Genomic DNA, 17,727 nt, shown 5'->3' with positions numbered 1-17,727 from the left:
GGGCCAAGACTGGCCTCAGACTAGGCCGCAAAGGATATTTTCGCAATTGATTCTCGGGTGCCTCAGACTAGGCCGTAGAGGATCTTTTCGCAGTTGATTCTCAGGTGCCTCATACTAGGCCGCAGAGGATTTTTTCGCAATTGATTATCGAGTGCCTTAGACACTTCGACCTGCTGGATACAGGTGGTCTCGACTGCCTCAGTAAATTTCATCTATCTCAGGTGTAATACATTTTTTCAGTGAATAATTTAAATGATTCCAAGTTGTTGGCCATTTGGAGAGGGGAACAAATAGTCTCACTTGTTGCTTATGAACTAGCAAAAAACTTGGTTGTGCAGAACATGAGACTATTCAAAGGGCAATTGACCAAGTAAGAATTGTTGACGATGCAAGTTACAAGGAAGGAGCAAATTTGTTCATCATACCACTTGAGTAGCACTGGTAAAGACAAGGATGCTTCCTGTGAAAAGGTTCAAATAGGCAGTAAAAATGAATTGAGGAAAAATCTTTGCTTCAACTGCAAGGGACTTTGGGAGCCTAATCACTCATGCTTGGGTAAATGGTAGAGATGATAGGGGTAGAGCAAGAGGAGATTCCTTTTGATAATTCTTCTACTACAATTAAGACCATTGATTTTCATGAGAACACCCTTGAAGGGTATGAACAATCGTGTGAAGATGTTGACAGCAATTCACCTATGCATCCATGTTTGATGCTAACAATGATCAGCATAAGGAGGAGATAAATGAAACTCCTAGTGACCAGCAGATTGTTCCCATGTGCGAAGAAGGCCAAGGAGAAGAGCACTCAGAGGTGCATGAGCATGAGAAGTATGATATACATAGTGTGCATTATGAGTCATCTTTGGAGAGTTCGTTGAAGGCTCGTAGATGCAAAGGCACCCAACAAGACTACAAGACTTTCATATGATAGTCATCGGGAGAAGATTGAGCATTTCACAATAGATCTTATGGCATGTAGAAATATGGTGTAGAATTGCAACCGCTCAAGAAATATTAATCTAAATCAAGAGACACAAGTCTACTCTACTGCTCTATGGAAATTAATTCACAATTTAAAACAACAATCTCAAACATGCAATAGGAAATAACACACATGCATAGTATTTTTCTAGGGGAGAACCGCTGTGAAAATCCCCTTGAGCCAGCTTGCATTAATTAGATGAATAGAGAATGTATTACAATTGTTAGCTCGCTTTGAGCTCAACCTGCAAGTGAATAACCTCTCTCTGCGCAACGAGAAGCTATGACCTAGACTTAGTCAAATTCTGCCTCTACTTGAGCCCCTATTTCCTTGCGCAAATCTTGAGGAATTAGGCCCCTATTATTTAGGAATTTTCCTCCAATTGATTGCACAATTCCCAAGGTTGATCCTCTAACACTTGTACACTCAAGACTAGTCTACAACTGATGTTACACTGCCTTGGAATCTCCACCACAGCTGGGGAGCTCAAATTCTCTGCATGCACTAGATATTTTGGGTTGATTGACCAATTAAGTAAATGATCACTAAATTAGAGTGTTGTCTCACTGCACCACTGACCTTCCATTAGTTCTATCAATAGTTAGAACTAGTTTAACTAAAAACAACTTGAAATAATTGACCTTGATTGCTACAAATTAGCAATCACACATGCTTAACTAAACTCCAAGCCCTCTAACTCGAATTTACTAAGCTAACTGAGTGACAAGAGCCATGTCACCTCAGTTAACTACCTCCAAGTTGTCCGCTGATGTGGACATTCAAATTTTCTCAATTTGACCAAGGCGAAGTCAAATTGAGACTTTACTTGCTGCATTTTTCAACATGGCAATGAAGAAGAAGACCTAGACTCTCTGAAGCACTATCTTGCAGTGGGTCAGTAAACTTGAGGAGTTTGGAGTTGTGTGTGCCAAGTTAGTGGCCATGCTATCTAGTGTTGGGGAATAGCTAATGTTCCTAATTGGGCAGCCAGGGAAGCATATTTTGAAGTTCCAGCACAACCCTCTTTAGGAGTACATACACAGGGCTTACAACACTATCAACCCCCCTCTGTACATTGGAGAGAGAGGGGCAAAGTTTTCCATATGGATCTTATGGGTTGACCATGCAGAGCCTTCCAGATGGGTTTTACAGGTTGGCCAAGACAGAGCGACTGACATTTTAGGAGCATACCAATTAGAATCAGAATGGTGCAACGGAAGCATGGTGGGATTGTTTCTTGTGTGAGTACTTATGCACAAGGTCTATCCCCAAGGGATGGATTGGAGAGAAATGATGAGTTGGTATCCTACTGAGTGGATAATTTATGGAGCAACATCCATAGCCAGGGACAGAGTATAGTTGGAGCCATGGGACATGGGCGGTGATTGATGGCCATGGTGGCATTGGGATCCAGGTGGATCTATTGGTGGCAAGATGAGTCAGAGGTTTGTTTGGGATCTAGGTATCGAGGGATCCATTCATGATTGGGTGGCACGGAGGCATGATGTGGCACAATGGTTTATATGGGATCTTGGTATTGGTGTACAGATGCCTTTACAGTTGACAGATGTGGATTGCTTGAGGGCAAGCAATCTCGAGGCAGGAGGATTTGTAATATCCCCATTTTTGGTTTCCCTTATGATGCGGTTAGGGTGGATTTCCAAGGTTTGTGACAACCAGGTCACAAGAGCGAGATTACGTCATCGGTGGGCCCGGAGGGTTTTGGAGGAGTTTTATGGGGTCCGACGAGGTTCGCTTGCTATATTTCATCATCAGGGTCAATTCTACACAGTTTGTTCTTGGTTCCATTGCATTCTGACGATTCCCATAAAATGGGGTTATTATCAAGCATATTTTAATTAAATATGCTAAAGGTGTTATTTGGAGCAGATTATTTGGAGAAACACCTTAGTGTAATAGCTTGTTGGAACCAGAATGAAGATATCTACAGGATGGGATGATAGAAAGTGATTTTCAGTGACCAGAGAAATCATAAAGGCAAATTAATCATTTTCCGGGAATAAAGTGACTTAAATAAAATAAAATAAAAAGAGTCACTTAAATAAAATAAAAGGGAGAAGCTTCTAGAATGAAAATAAAATAATAAAATAAAAGTGCTTCTAGAAGGTTGAAGAGAGATCCATCAAATCTTTAAAAAGGAGGGGAAGCAAGCCTTTTGGGTCATCAAGAGTTAATCATTTGTTGTTTGTGAAGATTGGGGAAATTGCTCTCACAAGTTATTGTGTCCAGGACGAAAACCCTTGGGTATCTTGTGAGATTGGACGAAAACCTAAATCACTTGACACAAGGATTCGGGATTCGATGGATACGTGGATTCAAGTATTAGATACACACACGTTGACCCCCCGGAACAGGGCACGTTCGAATACGTTATATATTATTTTATTAAATATATATATATATATATATATATATTAAAAAATAGATATTTCTTACACATTCTCATTAATGATACAAATTCATTGATTTTAAACATAGATCTGCATCTAGATGTAAGATTTACAAATTAACATTATGCATACAAATACAATTGTGACATAAATGATAAATCATAATACATATTCAATTCATCAATGATCCAATAGGAGAAAGACAAGATAGTAAGATAAAGATATTGTAGTTTTCTCATTAAGTCACCAAAATCAAAATGTGTTACATAGATAGTGCAATGCCAATGGAAAATAGAAATAGAAAATACAAAACAACTATAGTCTACAAGTATACAAGCCTCAAGACAGTAGGGAGCTCATAACTCATGAGTCGTCAATCCTCATAGTCATCATCAAAATTAGCATCGTTGTCTTGATCATTATGGTCACCACTGCTCTCCTCTATTGCATGCTCCTCCTCTATATCCAAAGTCATCTATGCATCTGTTGGTGTGGAGGATGACCCATTTACAGTACCACCACCATCAAATCTGGCAGGCTCTAGCACTGGATCATTGAGATCCAAGTTGGCTAATGCCAACTCAACACTATTGTCCAGACCCATATCATCAGGAAAGACATCCCACATCTTTGTCTTTCCCTTCAACCACTCATCCCTCTGCCTGTAAATAAGACAAAGGTTGGTGTGCACATACACCATTGTCTCTGCCTTGGACTGCTCAAGCCTGCGCTTCTTTACATTATACAAATTCCATATGTGCTCCAATTCCTCTCGCAACAAGAGGATGAAGTCACTTGAGAGAGGAGCCTCATGGCTAACTGCTATAGAGGAGGGCTTGTTGCCCCATGATTTGCCCACCAAGAATAGGGCTTCTTAGCCCCCCTGTCTCTAATCAAATCATACCCTGCAAATCGACCAGTGCCAGTGGAAAACTCTACAAAGGCATCCTCCACCTTATCAAGGGATGCTCTATCCTGAAAAACCCGCCTGAATGCATCTTTCTTCCCCTCTGAGATTTCACCATCCATGTGAGGAGGGAATCTGCGGGAAGGTCCACCATTTAGCCACTCATGGTTGTAGTATTTTGGATTCAATGAGTGAGCCAAACAATGTAAAGGTGTGCAATTCTTGTCCCATCTGCTAACAAGAATGTCCTGTATAGTGGTGAATAAGGCCTCTAGTGATGTCTCATACTCGAGGCACTAACTCCGTAGAATAATGCTCCTCACAGACTCAATCATGGAATCCCATCCCTCATAAACCTCTCCTAGGATGGGTTGGTTTGTATCTGCAAATCGAAGCAAAGAAATGATAGGGTCCATGATCTGAATAAGTAGGTCTACCCTCTCCCACCAAGCATTATCTAACATTGTGTCCTTCACTTTTTAGAAGCTACTTGATCTGTCTTTCTCCAAAAAGACCAAAACTCTGAAATAACCATGGCCCCAAGAGCGGTCTTGACCTCCCTCAACCTCTTCAACATGATGAATGAAGAGGCAAACCGTGTATCCGCAATCTTCAACAATGATAGATTGTTGTACTCCTTGTAGATAGTGAGAGCATTTGTATGATTTTGTACAAAGTTATGGATATGTTGTGCATCCTCAATAATGTTACCAATCCAAATCACATCAGAAGCAATGGATTTCGGTGCTAAGTTCAATGAATGGACAATGCAAGGTGTCCAAAACACTTGTGGATATTGGCTTCCATAATCATGCCAGCACCCTTGCAAACAAGTGCATTATCTGTAATGATTTGCACACAAGAATCAACATCTACATCTTCAATAACTTTAATAAACAACTTACCCATATATTGTGCATCATTGTATTGTCCAAGTGCATCCACTGCTTTCAAGAAAACTGGACCATTCAAGGAAGACACCATGAAGTTGATGAGTGGGTATCGTGCTAGATCTATCCATCCATCAGAAACAATGCTAACCCCAGATGTTGGCCATGATGCTTTAATAGGCTCAAGCAGTGTTACTTGGGAGCGGGAGCGAAAGCAGGGAGTGAGAGAGAAAACGGGTGCGGGAGCGACATTTTCAAAAGCTCCTGGTTTGGGAGCGAATCCCGGAGCGTTTTTTGTATAATATAAATATATTTTATAGTTTTATATTTTGATACATATATGTCAACAAAAACATGTAGAATTATGAATTAGATATAAAAAGCATAAAAAAACATAGATTGAACCATATAACAACAATCATCTAGAAGTTATAATCTTCATCAACCACGTCCACAAGTTAGTAACATACAACATATTGAGTCTCATGATTCATCAATCTTAAAGTTTCAAGCTTTCAAAATTCAATATATAACATTTATCATCATTGATCACCAAAGTTGTACTTGTAAGCTAAGTGTAACCATTACAACAAATAATATCTAACATGAAATGAAACAACTTTCAACTTTCATGAAGCATCATATTCATAATTCATTACTAATGAGTTATAATTGCCAACTTCAAACTTAAATTGTCATATATTGTTTAAAACAATATCATAATAAATATGAAAGAGTCAATAGCTATAAAAACTACTAGAAACTAGAAAAGACAAGTAAATCTATTATCTATTGCTTATGCTTGGGCCTCTTGCCACCACGAGAAATGTCTAATTTTTTAGTCTTGTTGGAAAATCAGGATCTTTATCATTAATATCACCCTCTAAGCATTAATATCCAGAGGTATCTTTGTCATTACCTTTGTATCTGTATAGGGATCTTTGTCATTAATATCACCCTCTAAGCATTAACATAAGATAGTAAAAGCATAGCATGTCAAGTCTAGATTTTGTTTGAGTGATGCGTACATTTTTAGGAGGGTCATGATAGAGGAGTTCAACAACCAATGTCACTATCATCAAGGTACATAAAGGGATTGGTGCTCTTGATTAAATACGAGTTCCATACCCTAATACATGAAAAAATTCAATGGAAACATTGCAATCCTGAAATCCTGAAAAACTGATAAGTCTGCTGGATTTTGAATGAAATCTAAAATTCTACTTTTTCCATATGAAATCCAATGAGGTCGGAACCACTCTCAAACATCCTGAGTCATTTCATGGTAACGTTAAAAATTTAAGTAGAAGGATGAAAATGAAGATTTTTACTTTAAAAATTTAACATTACCATGAATCGCATATCAATACTAGAGCCATAGGCTTGATCATTAAGTTGCCCCACTCAAAACTTTTTTGTTTCGTTGAAAAAAAATTGCATTTGGAACATTACTGCAAAAAAAAAAAAAAAATTGCAAAAAAGGCTAAACGCTCCCAAAAAGGCAGGAAGCATTTTTTTTAGGGAGCGCGCTCCCTCCCAAAGGGCGGATTGGGAGCGGGATCAAGGGGGGCGCGCTCCCCGCAACACTGGGCTCAAGCATTTTTCCACCTCTTTTTTTGCCTTCATCAACAATGTGGTTCTAAGCTTCTCAGACCTAGGAAGCACATAATCTGATGGAGCCCTTTGAGTTAGAGCTCGGCACATCTCAATAAATAGAGGTGAGCATGCAACATTAAAGGATATGAAGTTTTTATAGAGAAAAAAGGCAATGGTGAGATCAAGCTCTTCTCGTTTCTCCTTCTGAAAAATCTTGTCCATTGGACCAAGTGAAATTGCCTTTCTTTTTGCTGCTTGTCCCCCACTAGAACTCTCAAATGGGAATGTGTTGTTGTTTTTCCTCAAGAATTGAAGGGGGTCATCATTCTTGGTTTTTTTTAATTTTGCAGCCACATTTGCAATACCAACATTGGACTCTCTTTCCATTTCTTTCCTCTTTGGTAAAGATACCTTTGTACAAGCTCCAATTCCACAACCTGGTAAAGCCAGCAAATGACCTTTCACACGAAAATATGTGCCCCTGAAAGTATTGTGGCAATAGTTGCATTTTCAACTCACTTGCCTCCTCCCTTCACCTTGTTGGGTGGCCCTTGCTCTCTTGGGATATTTCTCAATGTTACATTGAGAAAGAAGTCTTCCATCAACATTACTTGCAATAGAGGGAATACTTGCAGCAGACTCTGATGAAATTGGCAGAGGAGGGGCATCTCCAATGGGGAATTTCTTCCTCTTCCTTTGACCCTTCCCTGTTGCCCTTGATTGAGCTATGACTGTGGTTAAAAAATAAAACAAAAATGCACAAATTTGTAAAAGAAATGCATATGCAAACTGCTGTAATAAAAATGCAAAAAAATAGAGAGAAAATGCACTTACATGTTGCTTGAATCTCCTTGAAAACGCTCCCACACTCTTTTCTCCTTGCTCCAAAACAGCCACAGCAAACCCACGGAAAAATAGACAAGTGAAAGTGAAAAGAAAAGGCAGCAAACTCGCCTTTTAACACCGTGCGGGTTCCCTTTTTTCGAATTCGTGTCCAAAAATCGAGACACAATCTGGATTCGATCATGTCCCAATCGAACACGAAGTGTCCCGATTGTCGGACACAATTCGGGTTGAATCGTGTCTGATTCAATGGATTCATGATTCGTGGGCCCTAAGGGACGAATCCGGTTTCATAGACGAAAACCCATCTCATCTCGTGGTGAATTCATTTAGAATTCACAAGTGCGTAGATTGGTTCCAATTACAGTTTTGGGAGGTCAAAGTCAATATTGCAACGATTATTTTGGAGGCCATCACCTCAACTATTTTCCAGCCATTCAAATATCTTGTTGGTGTTTGTAACAAGTTCTCAAAACCGTATTTAATATAGTAAGGCTCTGATTGTGGCATGAAAGTCCAGTAAGGGATGCAATGTTAAGAGCAGATAGCGGTGTTGAGGGTGAGGTTGACTATAGCATGTGACAGCGGAAGAACCAGTGTGGCGATCGGAAGACAAAGGCGGCAACGACTACTGTTGTATGGGGGCGACGTTGTCGGAGGGCTCGGCAGCTGTGGTCGTAGATCGACGAGAAGGTAATTTTATTATTACTTTTTTTTAAATAATTCTTTTATATATATATATATATATATATTATGTGTTTTTTTAATTTTTTCTTTAAATGGCCAAAGACATGATTGCGAAAATGGAGAAACTCCAAATTTGTAGCGAAACACTTGAACTGTGATGACAACAAGGTTGACAAAAATTGATGTCCAAGGTCGGTTCACACTAGTTTTCTATGCAGCGGTGAAGCGGCCAGAGGATTGAACAACTCTAATACCAAATGAAGCGAACAAAGTTCGTTCTTCAGTTTAAATACTACAGAAGATTTGGAATATGTAGATCTCCATTGAGATACAAGATTATATATTAAATGTATGAATAACAATGATGTTACAAATGAGAATGAGAGGCCTGCTTTTATACTAGGCAAGTGCCTCTTCATGGAGAGTCATGTCTCATTTAGACATGCCCAATGTTTTAAAACTCCGACTCCGACTCCGACTCGGCCGAGGGTCGACTCCGACTCCGACTCCGACTCGGTATCGACTCGGCCGGCTCGATTTCAATGACTCGGTCGCTGTAAAAAATACATTAAATATTTATTTTTTATAAAAACACATAATTTTAAAGATTTTCATTCATGTTTCCAAACACACAGCATTAGAATATAGATAGAAGACAACATATTATCAAAGTAGGCTCATGAATATATCCATTATATCAAAATGGCACCCAGTGCATTGTCCAATACATACACGATGATGATATAGAGATCAAAACAAAAACAAATAACCAAGGAGGCTATAAATGGCCTCTACAACAAAACTCTGTGACCAGTACTACTAGCTACTGCTAGAGTTGCCAACATCAACTGGCTCAGTGTTACTTGGGAGCGGGAGCGAAAGTGGGGAGCAAGAGCGAAAACGGGAGCTGGAGCGACATTTTCAGAAGCTCCTGGTTTGGGAGCGAATCCTGGAGAAGTTCGACAACCAATGTCACTAACATCAAGGTACAAAGAGGGATTGGTGCTCTTGGTTAAATACGAGTTCCATACCCTAATACAGGACAAAATTCAATAGAAACATTGCAATCCTCCAATCCTGAAATCCTGAAAATCTGATAAGTCTGCTGAATTTTGGATGAAATCTAAAATTCTACTTTCTCCATATGAAATCCAATGAGGCCGGAACCACTCTCAAACATCCTGAGTCATTTCATGGTAATGTTAAAAATTTAAGTAAAAGGATGAAAATGAAGATTAAGGAGAATGTCACTTTTACTTTAAGAATTTAACATTACCATGAAATTTGAGTAGCATATCAATACTAGGAGAGGTGAATGGACCCCAAATAGCACTTAACCAATTTAGAAAACACCTTGGAGTCCCCAACAATCAGCTAAATGTTAAAAAGTTCAAAAAAAATTAGAAAAATCGCTGTTTTTTGTGGGGACTGGCTAGATTTAATGACTTGGCCGAGTAGATGTGGAAACGGCCGGGTTGACCGAGTCATGCAATAACTTGGCCGAGTCAGTCATGACTCGGCCTCCCGAACTGGTTTTTCTGCTGAGTCATAAAATTCTTCAATGACTCGCATCAACTCGGCCGTTTCGGATTCGATTCGGCCGAATTTTAAAACTATGGACATGCCTCTTCAACCTAATTACTAATTAACTAATCATTATTTATAATTATTATCATTTACATTATTTCCTATGTATTTTATTCATAACAGAGATGGAGGTACGCAGAATTAAAGACCAAATAAACCAGCATATTGTATCTTTTATGTATCGGGGGATTGTAGTCTCCTTTCAGGTAGTTGCCTGAAAAAGATCAAGTTGGAGCCTGTTGAATAGGGAGTAGGAGCTTCCTAGAAAGTAGTAGCTTATAGAAATAAATTGAGGTAGGAGCCTCCTGTAGGTAGAAGCCTGTAGAAAATTAATGTAAAAGAGGGAGTAGGAGCTTCCCAACAAGTTGTAGCTTGCAAAATAGCAAAGAGGTTGGAGCCTCCAAAAGCTGATGTAATAGAGGAAGTAGGAGTTTTCTTTTGCATCACAACAACAACAAAGTCGTGGTTTTTCCCTTTATGGGTTTCCACTTATATCTGGTGTCCACATGTGTTGCTTTTATGTGTGTCTCTTATGTTGTGATTTAAATGTTATTTACATATTAAATCTTCTATTCATATGATGTTTTGTTGGCCATTTAATAGTTCAAATAAATATTAAAAGGAAAAGTAAAAACATAATCTGATGTCCATGAATGCATGATACTGATTCACCCCCTCTCAGTATAGTCAAGTTTCCAACAAAAGGTGGCATGTTTGAACAATAAAGCAATGAGAAGCTCTACAAGGCGACATCGTAGGGTGGAGCACTCAACAATAAGGCATAGAAAAGTTTACAACAAGCCACTCAAGCTCAAGGTCCAAGATGTGACAATCATCCATAAGTGTGACAAGGGCTAGCTCTATAAAGCAAGGGATCAACCAATCATGGAATAGTGTACAATGTGCTAGACCCATGGGGGAGAGAGTCAAAACAATTCATGTATCATCATCAATTCAAATGCCAAGTCATCCAAGTGATCAAAGAAGGAGAATGAAATCATCATTGAAGCAATATGATTTCACTCCAGAATTAGATTTGGTGGATCTCACTATGTACAGGAAGTTGATTGGATTCTTGATGTACCTAGTTAACACCAGGCCAGATATTTGCTTCACAATGAGTAGCCTGAGCCAATTTAAGGTTGAGCCGAGGCATGTACATTAGGTTGTAGTGAAGCATGTGTTGAGATACCTACGCGGTACAATCAGAGATGGTCTAAGATATGTCTCAAGTGGTGAAGTGAAGTTGCAAGGATATATTGATTCTAATTGGGTTGGGAGTGTTGTGGACAGAAGTAGAACCTTGGGGTGTTGCTTCAGCTTGGGATCAACTATGATATCCTGGTTTAGTAGGAAGCAGAATTTTGTCGCACTCAGTACAGCAGAAGCGGAGTATATCACAGCCAATGTCGCAAGTCAAGAAGCAATGTGGCTTCAGAAGCTTATTGTAGGATTGTTTAATCAGGAGCTAGAGAAGACCTTGATATATTGTGATAATCAAAGCTATGTCAAGCTTTCGGAGAATCAAGTATTTCATGACAAGTCGAGCACATTGAGATTAAATATCATTTCATCTAAGACGTGGGGCAGAAGGGAGCAATGAAGCTCCAGTAAATATCCACTAATGAGCAGATTGAGGACATTCTCACAAAGCCTCTATCTAGGGGGAAGTTTGTATACTTCAAAGACAAGCTTGGCATGATGCAGAATGTCTCCGTCACTGAGATGGAGTGTTGATGTTTCTGCAATTTGTAGCATTGGGCAAACATTCTCCCATGAGGTCATGTTGATTTGACTAAGGTGAAATGATACATTCACCCATGGGGCTATGTTGATTTGGCTAGGGGTGAATGGCCGGGGCAGTCTTTCTTTAATTAACCCTGGTGTTTGGCTCAGGGAAATTAGCTCACAGTACTCACATTGCCTGCTTCAGGATAGAAGTGATATATATTTTTAATGGAGCAGGTTTGATTTGTTTATTTAATGGGGGTTTTCACCCACCTATAGAATAAACATTTCTAATCTAATGATAAGCCCTCGTCATGAACAGTAAATATCCTTGAAAATAGACGATGTTAAGCCCTCCTCAAGAATCGTAAATGGCTCCACTAGCCCAAAGATAGACTAGGCACTAGTCTATCTCCCTGATCTATTCACAAAAAAAAAGCAATAAATTTCTTTCTTCTAGCAATTTTTTTCTTTCTTTCACATTCTGGAAATTGCATTTAAATTTTTATTTTGAGTACTTTATAATTATTGCAACACATTTAGTTCATAAATTTAATTTCCAACGATAGATATTAATCTAGGAGACCTTAAACTAGAACAATTTAAGTCTATAGCATGCTAGAAATTTAACTTTAACTTCCTGTTTTGTGAGTTTTGTGAATTTTGTGCAATTTCAGCACTTTATTCACTTCAGAATTTTTTTTAACAAATTTAAATTTATGTGTAGAGTTGATAGTGGTAATCAACAGACACTATAAACCCTGTGCCAGTACATACAGCCTGCAAGCCAACACTAGCAAATAACTTAGGATTTGGCAAGTGCCAAGACATCGAGAAAAACACCCAAAAGGGCGTTGCAGGGTCTTCAACATCGAACAATTCTCATACAATATGAGTGGTAACAAAAGGTATCCCACATATATGCTCAAGAAAAGCTTGAAGGCAGTTTTAAAAGTTTCAGGACAGTTGAAGGAATTTGAAGGTGACGATATCACATGGAAGGATACATAAAAGCAACCCAGAATAAGCATAAAAAGGATTAATTCATCAAAAATTATTGGAGAATTTAATAAGAATGACTATCCCACATTTATCTCAGGAAAAGCTTGAAGGTGGTTTGAAAAGTTTCAGTACAGCTAAAGAAAGTTGAAGGTAACGCTGTCACATGGAAGGATACATAAAAGCTACCCAAATAAGCATAAAAAAAATTAATACATCAAAAATGATAGAAGGATGACCTAAGAATGAGTAACAGTGAATGCTTGCACACTTATTTTCACACTTGAAGGTAACCTGCGAAAACTCATATGAGTGATGTAGCCATTGGTGTTATCAAACAATTCAGAGAGGAAATGTTTGTCTTACCCCATGCCAACTCACCACGGAATATTCATTGGTACGGATCACTGTTTCACTTGTTTAATGCCTTCCCCATAGAAAACCAAGTTATATGTAATTTGTGGGCAGATTTAAGCCTAAACTATTTAAGATATCAGCCCTTCTGGCCAACATATTAGCATGCCATGGCAATGTCGCATTGACTGTTGATATTGGATATAATGATCAATACCACACATTTAACATCAAAAATCTGTGTGTAAGGGACCTGAATAGGACATCTGCACCGGCCAGGATAAGGGCCTTAATTTGATTTTTTCTCACTTCTGGACTCATGAAAACTTAAGTCTCCAACCATGTATAGCGTGAAATCGTACAACTTCCTAGTGACTTATTATAAGTTCCAGATTTCCTGTACATTTATACCAAACTTCCGAATGGCTTGCCGAAATTCAACACAAGGTGCATGACATAGCTTTGGGTTTCCGGATTTTACCATAAGAAGACTCGGGAACTTATGCAAACATATTCAATCCACCTATAATCAAATTCTTATCATATTTCTAGTTGAATTCATACATAAAAATAAAAAACCAGAAATTCAAGAAACCTAAACCATCTAAATGCATCAGATGTGAGGAAGCATGTAATGAACATAGAGGCGTTCTAAATGAAAGTAGTCATCTGCAACAGTTGCCATGGAGCATAACACTGCTGTCCAAGATACCATACATGGATCACCCGTCTCCCAGTTGTTCAGGTTTCCATATGGATCTTCAAGATGGGCCTTAACTTGTTTAAGGACATATACTGCAGCCAAGAAAATAAATCTTGACATATACCCGTTTCTTTTTAATTTATACAAAAAGTCACTTGTGCAAACTGAAGGCCCACTGCTCCAGAAACTGATACCTTAAAGATATGAGAATTGCAGTATTTATCAGTGTTGCACACATCGCGATTTAATCGCGATAAAATCGGAAAATCGCGATTTTTTCAAAATGCCGATTCAAATCGCGATTTTTATCCAAAAAATCGGCGGAAATTTTTTTTAACGATTTTTATCGAAAAAATCGCGATTTTTAAGGAAAAAATCGCGGGAGGCGCGGGCAGCGGGGGTTTTATATGTAAAATCGATTTTTTGTTTATTCATTCAGCAGTCCGCCGCGGAGGAGAAGGAGGAGAAGGAGAAGAAGGGAGGGAGAGGGTTGCCGTCGCTTGTGGGAGCCGATTTTAGGAGGAATCCAAGCCAAGATCGCGAATTTGTCCATAAACCAGGTATGTAGATTAATTTTTTTTTGTTTTGGTTCTCTAAAAACTTTGTTTTTCATTGTTTTTAAAGAATTTTTAGAAATTTTTCATTGATTTGGGATGGGTTATTTGTTATGACTATGAGAACCAATTTTTGATTTTTATTTTCTCATTTTCTTTAAACATTGTTTATTTTTTTTGATTTTTCATTGTTTTTTGGGTTTAGAAATTCAAATTGGGATTTTGGAAATAATTAGCTTGTAATTTTGCAAATGCTAAATTGTAATTTGTATTTACTATTTACTATTATCATTTATGTAATCCTAAATTCCTATTTCCTAATCCTTATTTTTCCATAGGTTTGCAAATTCAAAATTCAAAAACAAACATGCCAAGGAAATTGGATCCTTTCTGGGAATATGGTGACCCTAAAACTCCGAATGATAGACAAAACTTGATTTGCAAGTTGTGTGGAAAGGAAATATTCGGGGGGGTGTACAGGTTGAAGTTCCACCTTGCACAAATCCCTGGACGTGATGTGGGGCCCTGTCTAAAGACAAATGCTGAAATTATCCAAAAAGCCATGAGAGCATTGGGAGAATTAGAGCACACTAGAGACGCCAAAGAAGAACTCAAAAGGCAACTAAGAAGGTCAGTTGAAGGAAGTGGGCCAAGTGGCACAGGTTCTACTGCAGCGTCAGTCAATCCGTTTGCTGCATCATCATATTTTGTTCCTCGAACCACACCTGGTTCACAACCAACTATCGGTTCAATGATGAAAAGAACTGAAAAAGAAAAAGCTGACAAGTTGATGACAAAATTTCTCCTCTGGAGTGATATTCCTTTCAGCATTATAAGGAATAATCCATTTTTCCAACCTACTCTTGATGCTGTTGCCAGTGTTGGCCCGGGGTACAAACTCCCTTCTCTTCATGATTTCAGAGGCCGGCTTCTTCAAGATGAAAAGCGTGACTGCACCCAAAGATTGGAGGATTTTAGGGCATCATGGGCACAAACAGGATGCACTGTTATGTCAGATGGTTGGACTGACCAAAAGGGGAGAACCCTTATAAACTTCTTGGTTAGTTGTCCCTTGGGGACTATGTTTATCAAATCTGTTGATGCAACTCATCAAATCAAAGATGCAAAAAATTTATGTGATTTGCTGGATGTGTTTATTTTGGAGGTGGGTGCAGAAAATGTTGTCCAAGTCATAACGGACAACGCTGCAAATTATGTTGCTGCTGGTAGATTGCTTATGGACAGGCATCCTACTTTATTTTGGACACCTTGTGCTGCCCATTGTATTGATTTGATGTTAGAGGACATAGGGAAAATTCCCTTTGTCAAAGAGGCTGTTGACTCATCAAAAACCATCACAAAATTTATTTACAATCACACATCTGTGCTTAGCTTGATGAGAAAATGCACCAACAACAAAGAGTTGGTGCGCCCCGCCATTACACGGTTTGCGACGAGTTTCATATCTCTTCAATCCCTCTTGAATTCTATGTGGGATTTGAAGAGAATGTTTGTTTCAGAGGAGTGGCGTTCTTCGCCAATGAGCCGCAAACCAGAAGGAGAGGCCGTCTGCAGACTTGTTTCATACCAAGAAGACTTCTGGGCGGGAGTGCAGGAGGTGTGCGCTGTCACAGAACCTTTGGTAAAGGTTCTTCGGTTGGTAGATGGTGAGAAGCCCGCAATGGGCTATTTGTATGAAGCCATGGATAGGGCCAAAGAAGCCATTCGGTCCTACTATGATGACAAGGGAGATGATGGGTTCCAGAGACAACTCCTTCTATGGAAGGTCATTGATGAGCGATGGAACAACACACTCCATCGTCCCATTCATGCTGCTGGCCTTTTCCTGAACCCTGCATTTTCTTATGCATGTGGGTTTAATTTTGATGTTGAGGTCGTGGAAGGATTATTAACCTGTGTCCAGAAGATGGTGAAAACTCCAGAAGAACGTATGGAGGTCTCTAGACAAATTGAGCAATATAAGTTGTCAGGTGGCACATTTGGCTTTGAGATGGCTATCAATGATAGGACGGTTAAAATCCCAGGTATTTTTTAGTTTGTAGTATGTACTTTGTAACTTTGTTTCAAATTTCATTGTTTCTTCAAATTCCATTTTTTTCTTATGTTTATTTAAAATTTTCTTTGTAATTTTGTTGTAGACGCATGGTGGAAGATGTATGGTGGCAGAGTACCCCTTTTGCAAAATCTTGCCGTGCGCATCCTCAGCCAAACATGCAGCTCCTCGGGATGTGAGCGCAATTGGAGTGTATTTGAAAAAATACACAACAAGAAGCGCAATAGGTTAACACTTAAACATTTAAAATATTGCAAATTTCCAAATAAATTTTTGAATTCATTAAAGTTTTAAACAATATTTTTTTTATAATATTAATTATTAATTTATTATTTCATGAACTTTGTACAGGTTGGAGTCCCATAGACTTAATGACATGGTCTATGTCTACTACAATCTTCGATTGTGGGTGAAACAACTAGAGAAGACACCTGATACGGAAGCCATCTCATTGGATGGGATTGACACCACTGCTGAATGGAGGGTTGAGACCGAGAGGCCTCTCATGGATCCCACTGAGGATTGGTTAGTGCAGGATGAGGGGGAGGAGGAGGGGGAGGAGGAGGAGGAGGAGGAGGAGCAGGAGCAGGAGCAGGAGCAGGAGGAGGAGGAGTTGGAGGAGCAGGAGGAGGAGGTGACACCGCCTACCCGGGCTACCCGGGCTACCACTACCACCAGTAGAGGACGTGGTCTCCGTCCACCTCAGCCTCTTGTAGCTGCTACTACTAGTTCTTCAGCTTCTAGAGCACGTCAGACTCCACTGCCATTTCCACCACCACAGGCACCAGCTTCTACATCTAGAGGGAAAGAGAAAGCTGTGCCATATTCTCGCAAGAGGGGCAGAGGAAATCAATAGGATTAGACTTTCATTTTATTGTATATGACATTATGACATGATGAGATACATTATCATATTTTTTGTTGATATTTTGAGGCTGAGTTGGACTTGGGACTCAGGACTTACTATTCAGGACATGATTCAATGTTATGTGTGATTTTAGCGCTAGAAATGATATTGAACATCTTATATATTAGTTTTTTTATCATATTTATGTGTCAATGTATTTATTTTATGTTGTAGATGGTTTAGATATTAAAAAAATTGAAAAAAAATGAAAAAAAATGAATATTTTTGTGCCAAACGATTTTTTCCGATTTTTTCCCGATTTTTTCCCGATTTTAACGATTTTTCCGATTTTTTCCCGGCGCCGATTAAATCCCGATCGCGATGTGTGCAACATTGGTATTTATGACAGAGTTAAATGTGAATAAATTACGTTCAAGAGGATCTGTACTCTTTGCTGCAGCAGATAAAGAGCAATAATAACAGAGGATGATGCAAACAAGAACAGCCAGAGATGATGATCTGTTATTCATTGTGACACCTGCTCTGCTTCGAACAGAAATGAA

General features: G+C 39.0%; 2 protein-coding genes across 3 annotated transcripts in view; one reads left to right on the top strand and one right to left on the bottom strand.

Moving 5' to 3' along the window:
* LOC149194137 (putative LRR receptor-like serine/threonine-protein kinase At1g06840) overlaps window positions 1–17,727 on the bottom strand; it is a 296,065-nt gene that overhangs the window by 274,372 nt on the left and 3,966 nt on the right. The gene's annotated exons all lie outside the window — the stretch shown is intronic.
* LOC149194138 (uncharacterized) lies at window positions 2,419–17,363 on the top strand. The gene is made up of 4 exons (XM_089406180.1): window positions 2,419–2,734; window positions 15,419–16,288; window positions 16,403–16,544; window positions 16,669–17,363. Exons 1-4 carry the CDS (start codon window positions 2,419–2,421, stop codon window positions 17,171–17,173), a joined length of 1,833 nt encoding a protein of 610 aa, XP_089262306.1. The 3' UTR covers window positions 17,174–17,363.

The sequence above is a fragment of the Pinus tabuliformis genome, chromosome 2_2 (genome assembly GCF_031772625.1).
Source record: "Pinus tabuliformis cultivar Carrire ecotype Pingquan chromosome 2_2, CPIR1, whole genome shotgun sequence".
NCBI classification, from domain to species: domain Eukaryota; kingdom Viridiplantae; phylum Streptophyta; class Pinopsida; order Pinales; family Pinaceae; genus Pinus; species Pinus tabuliformis.
This window is presented reverse-complemented; position numbering and strand designations above follow the sequence as displayed.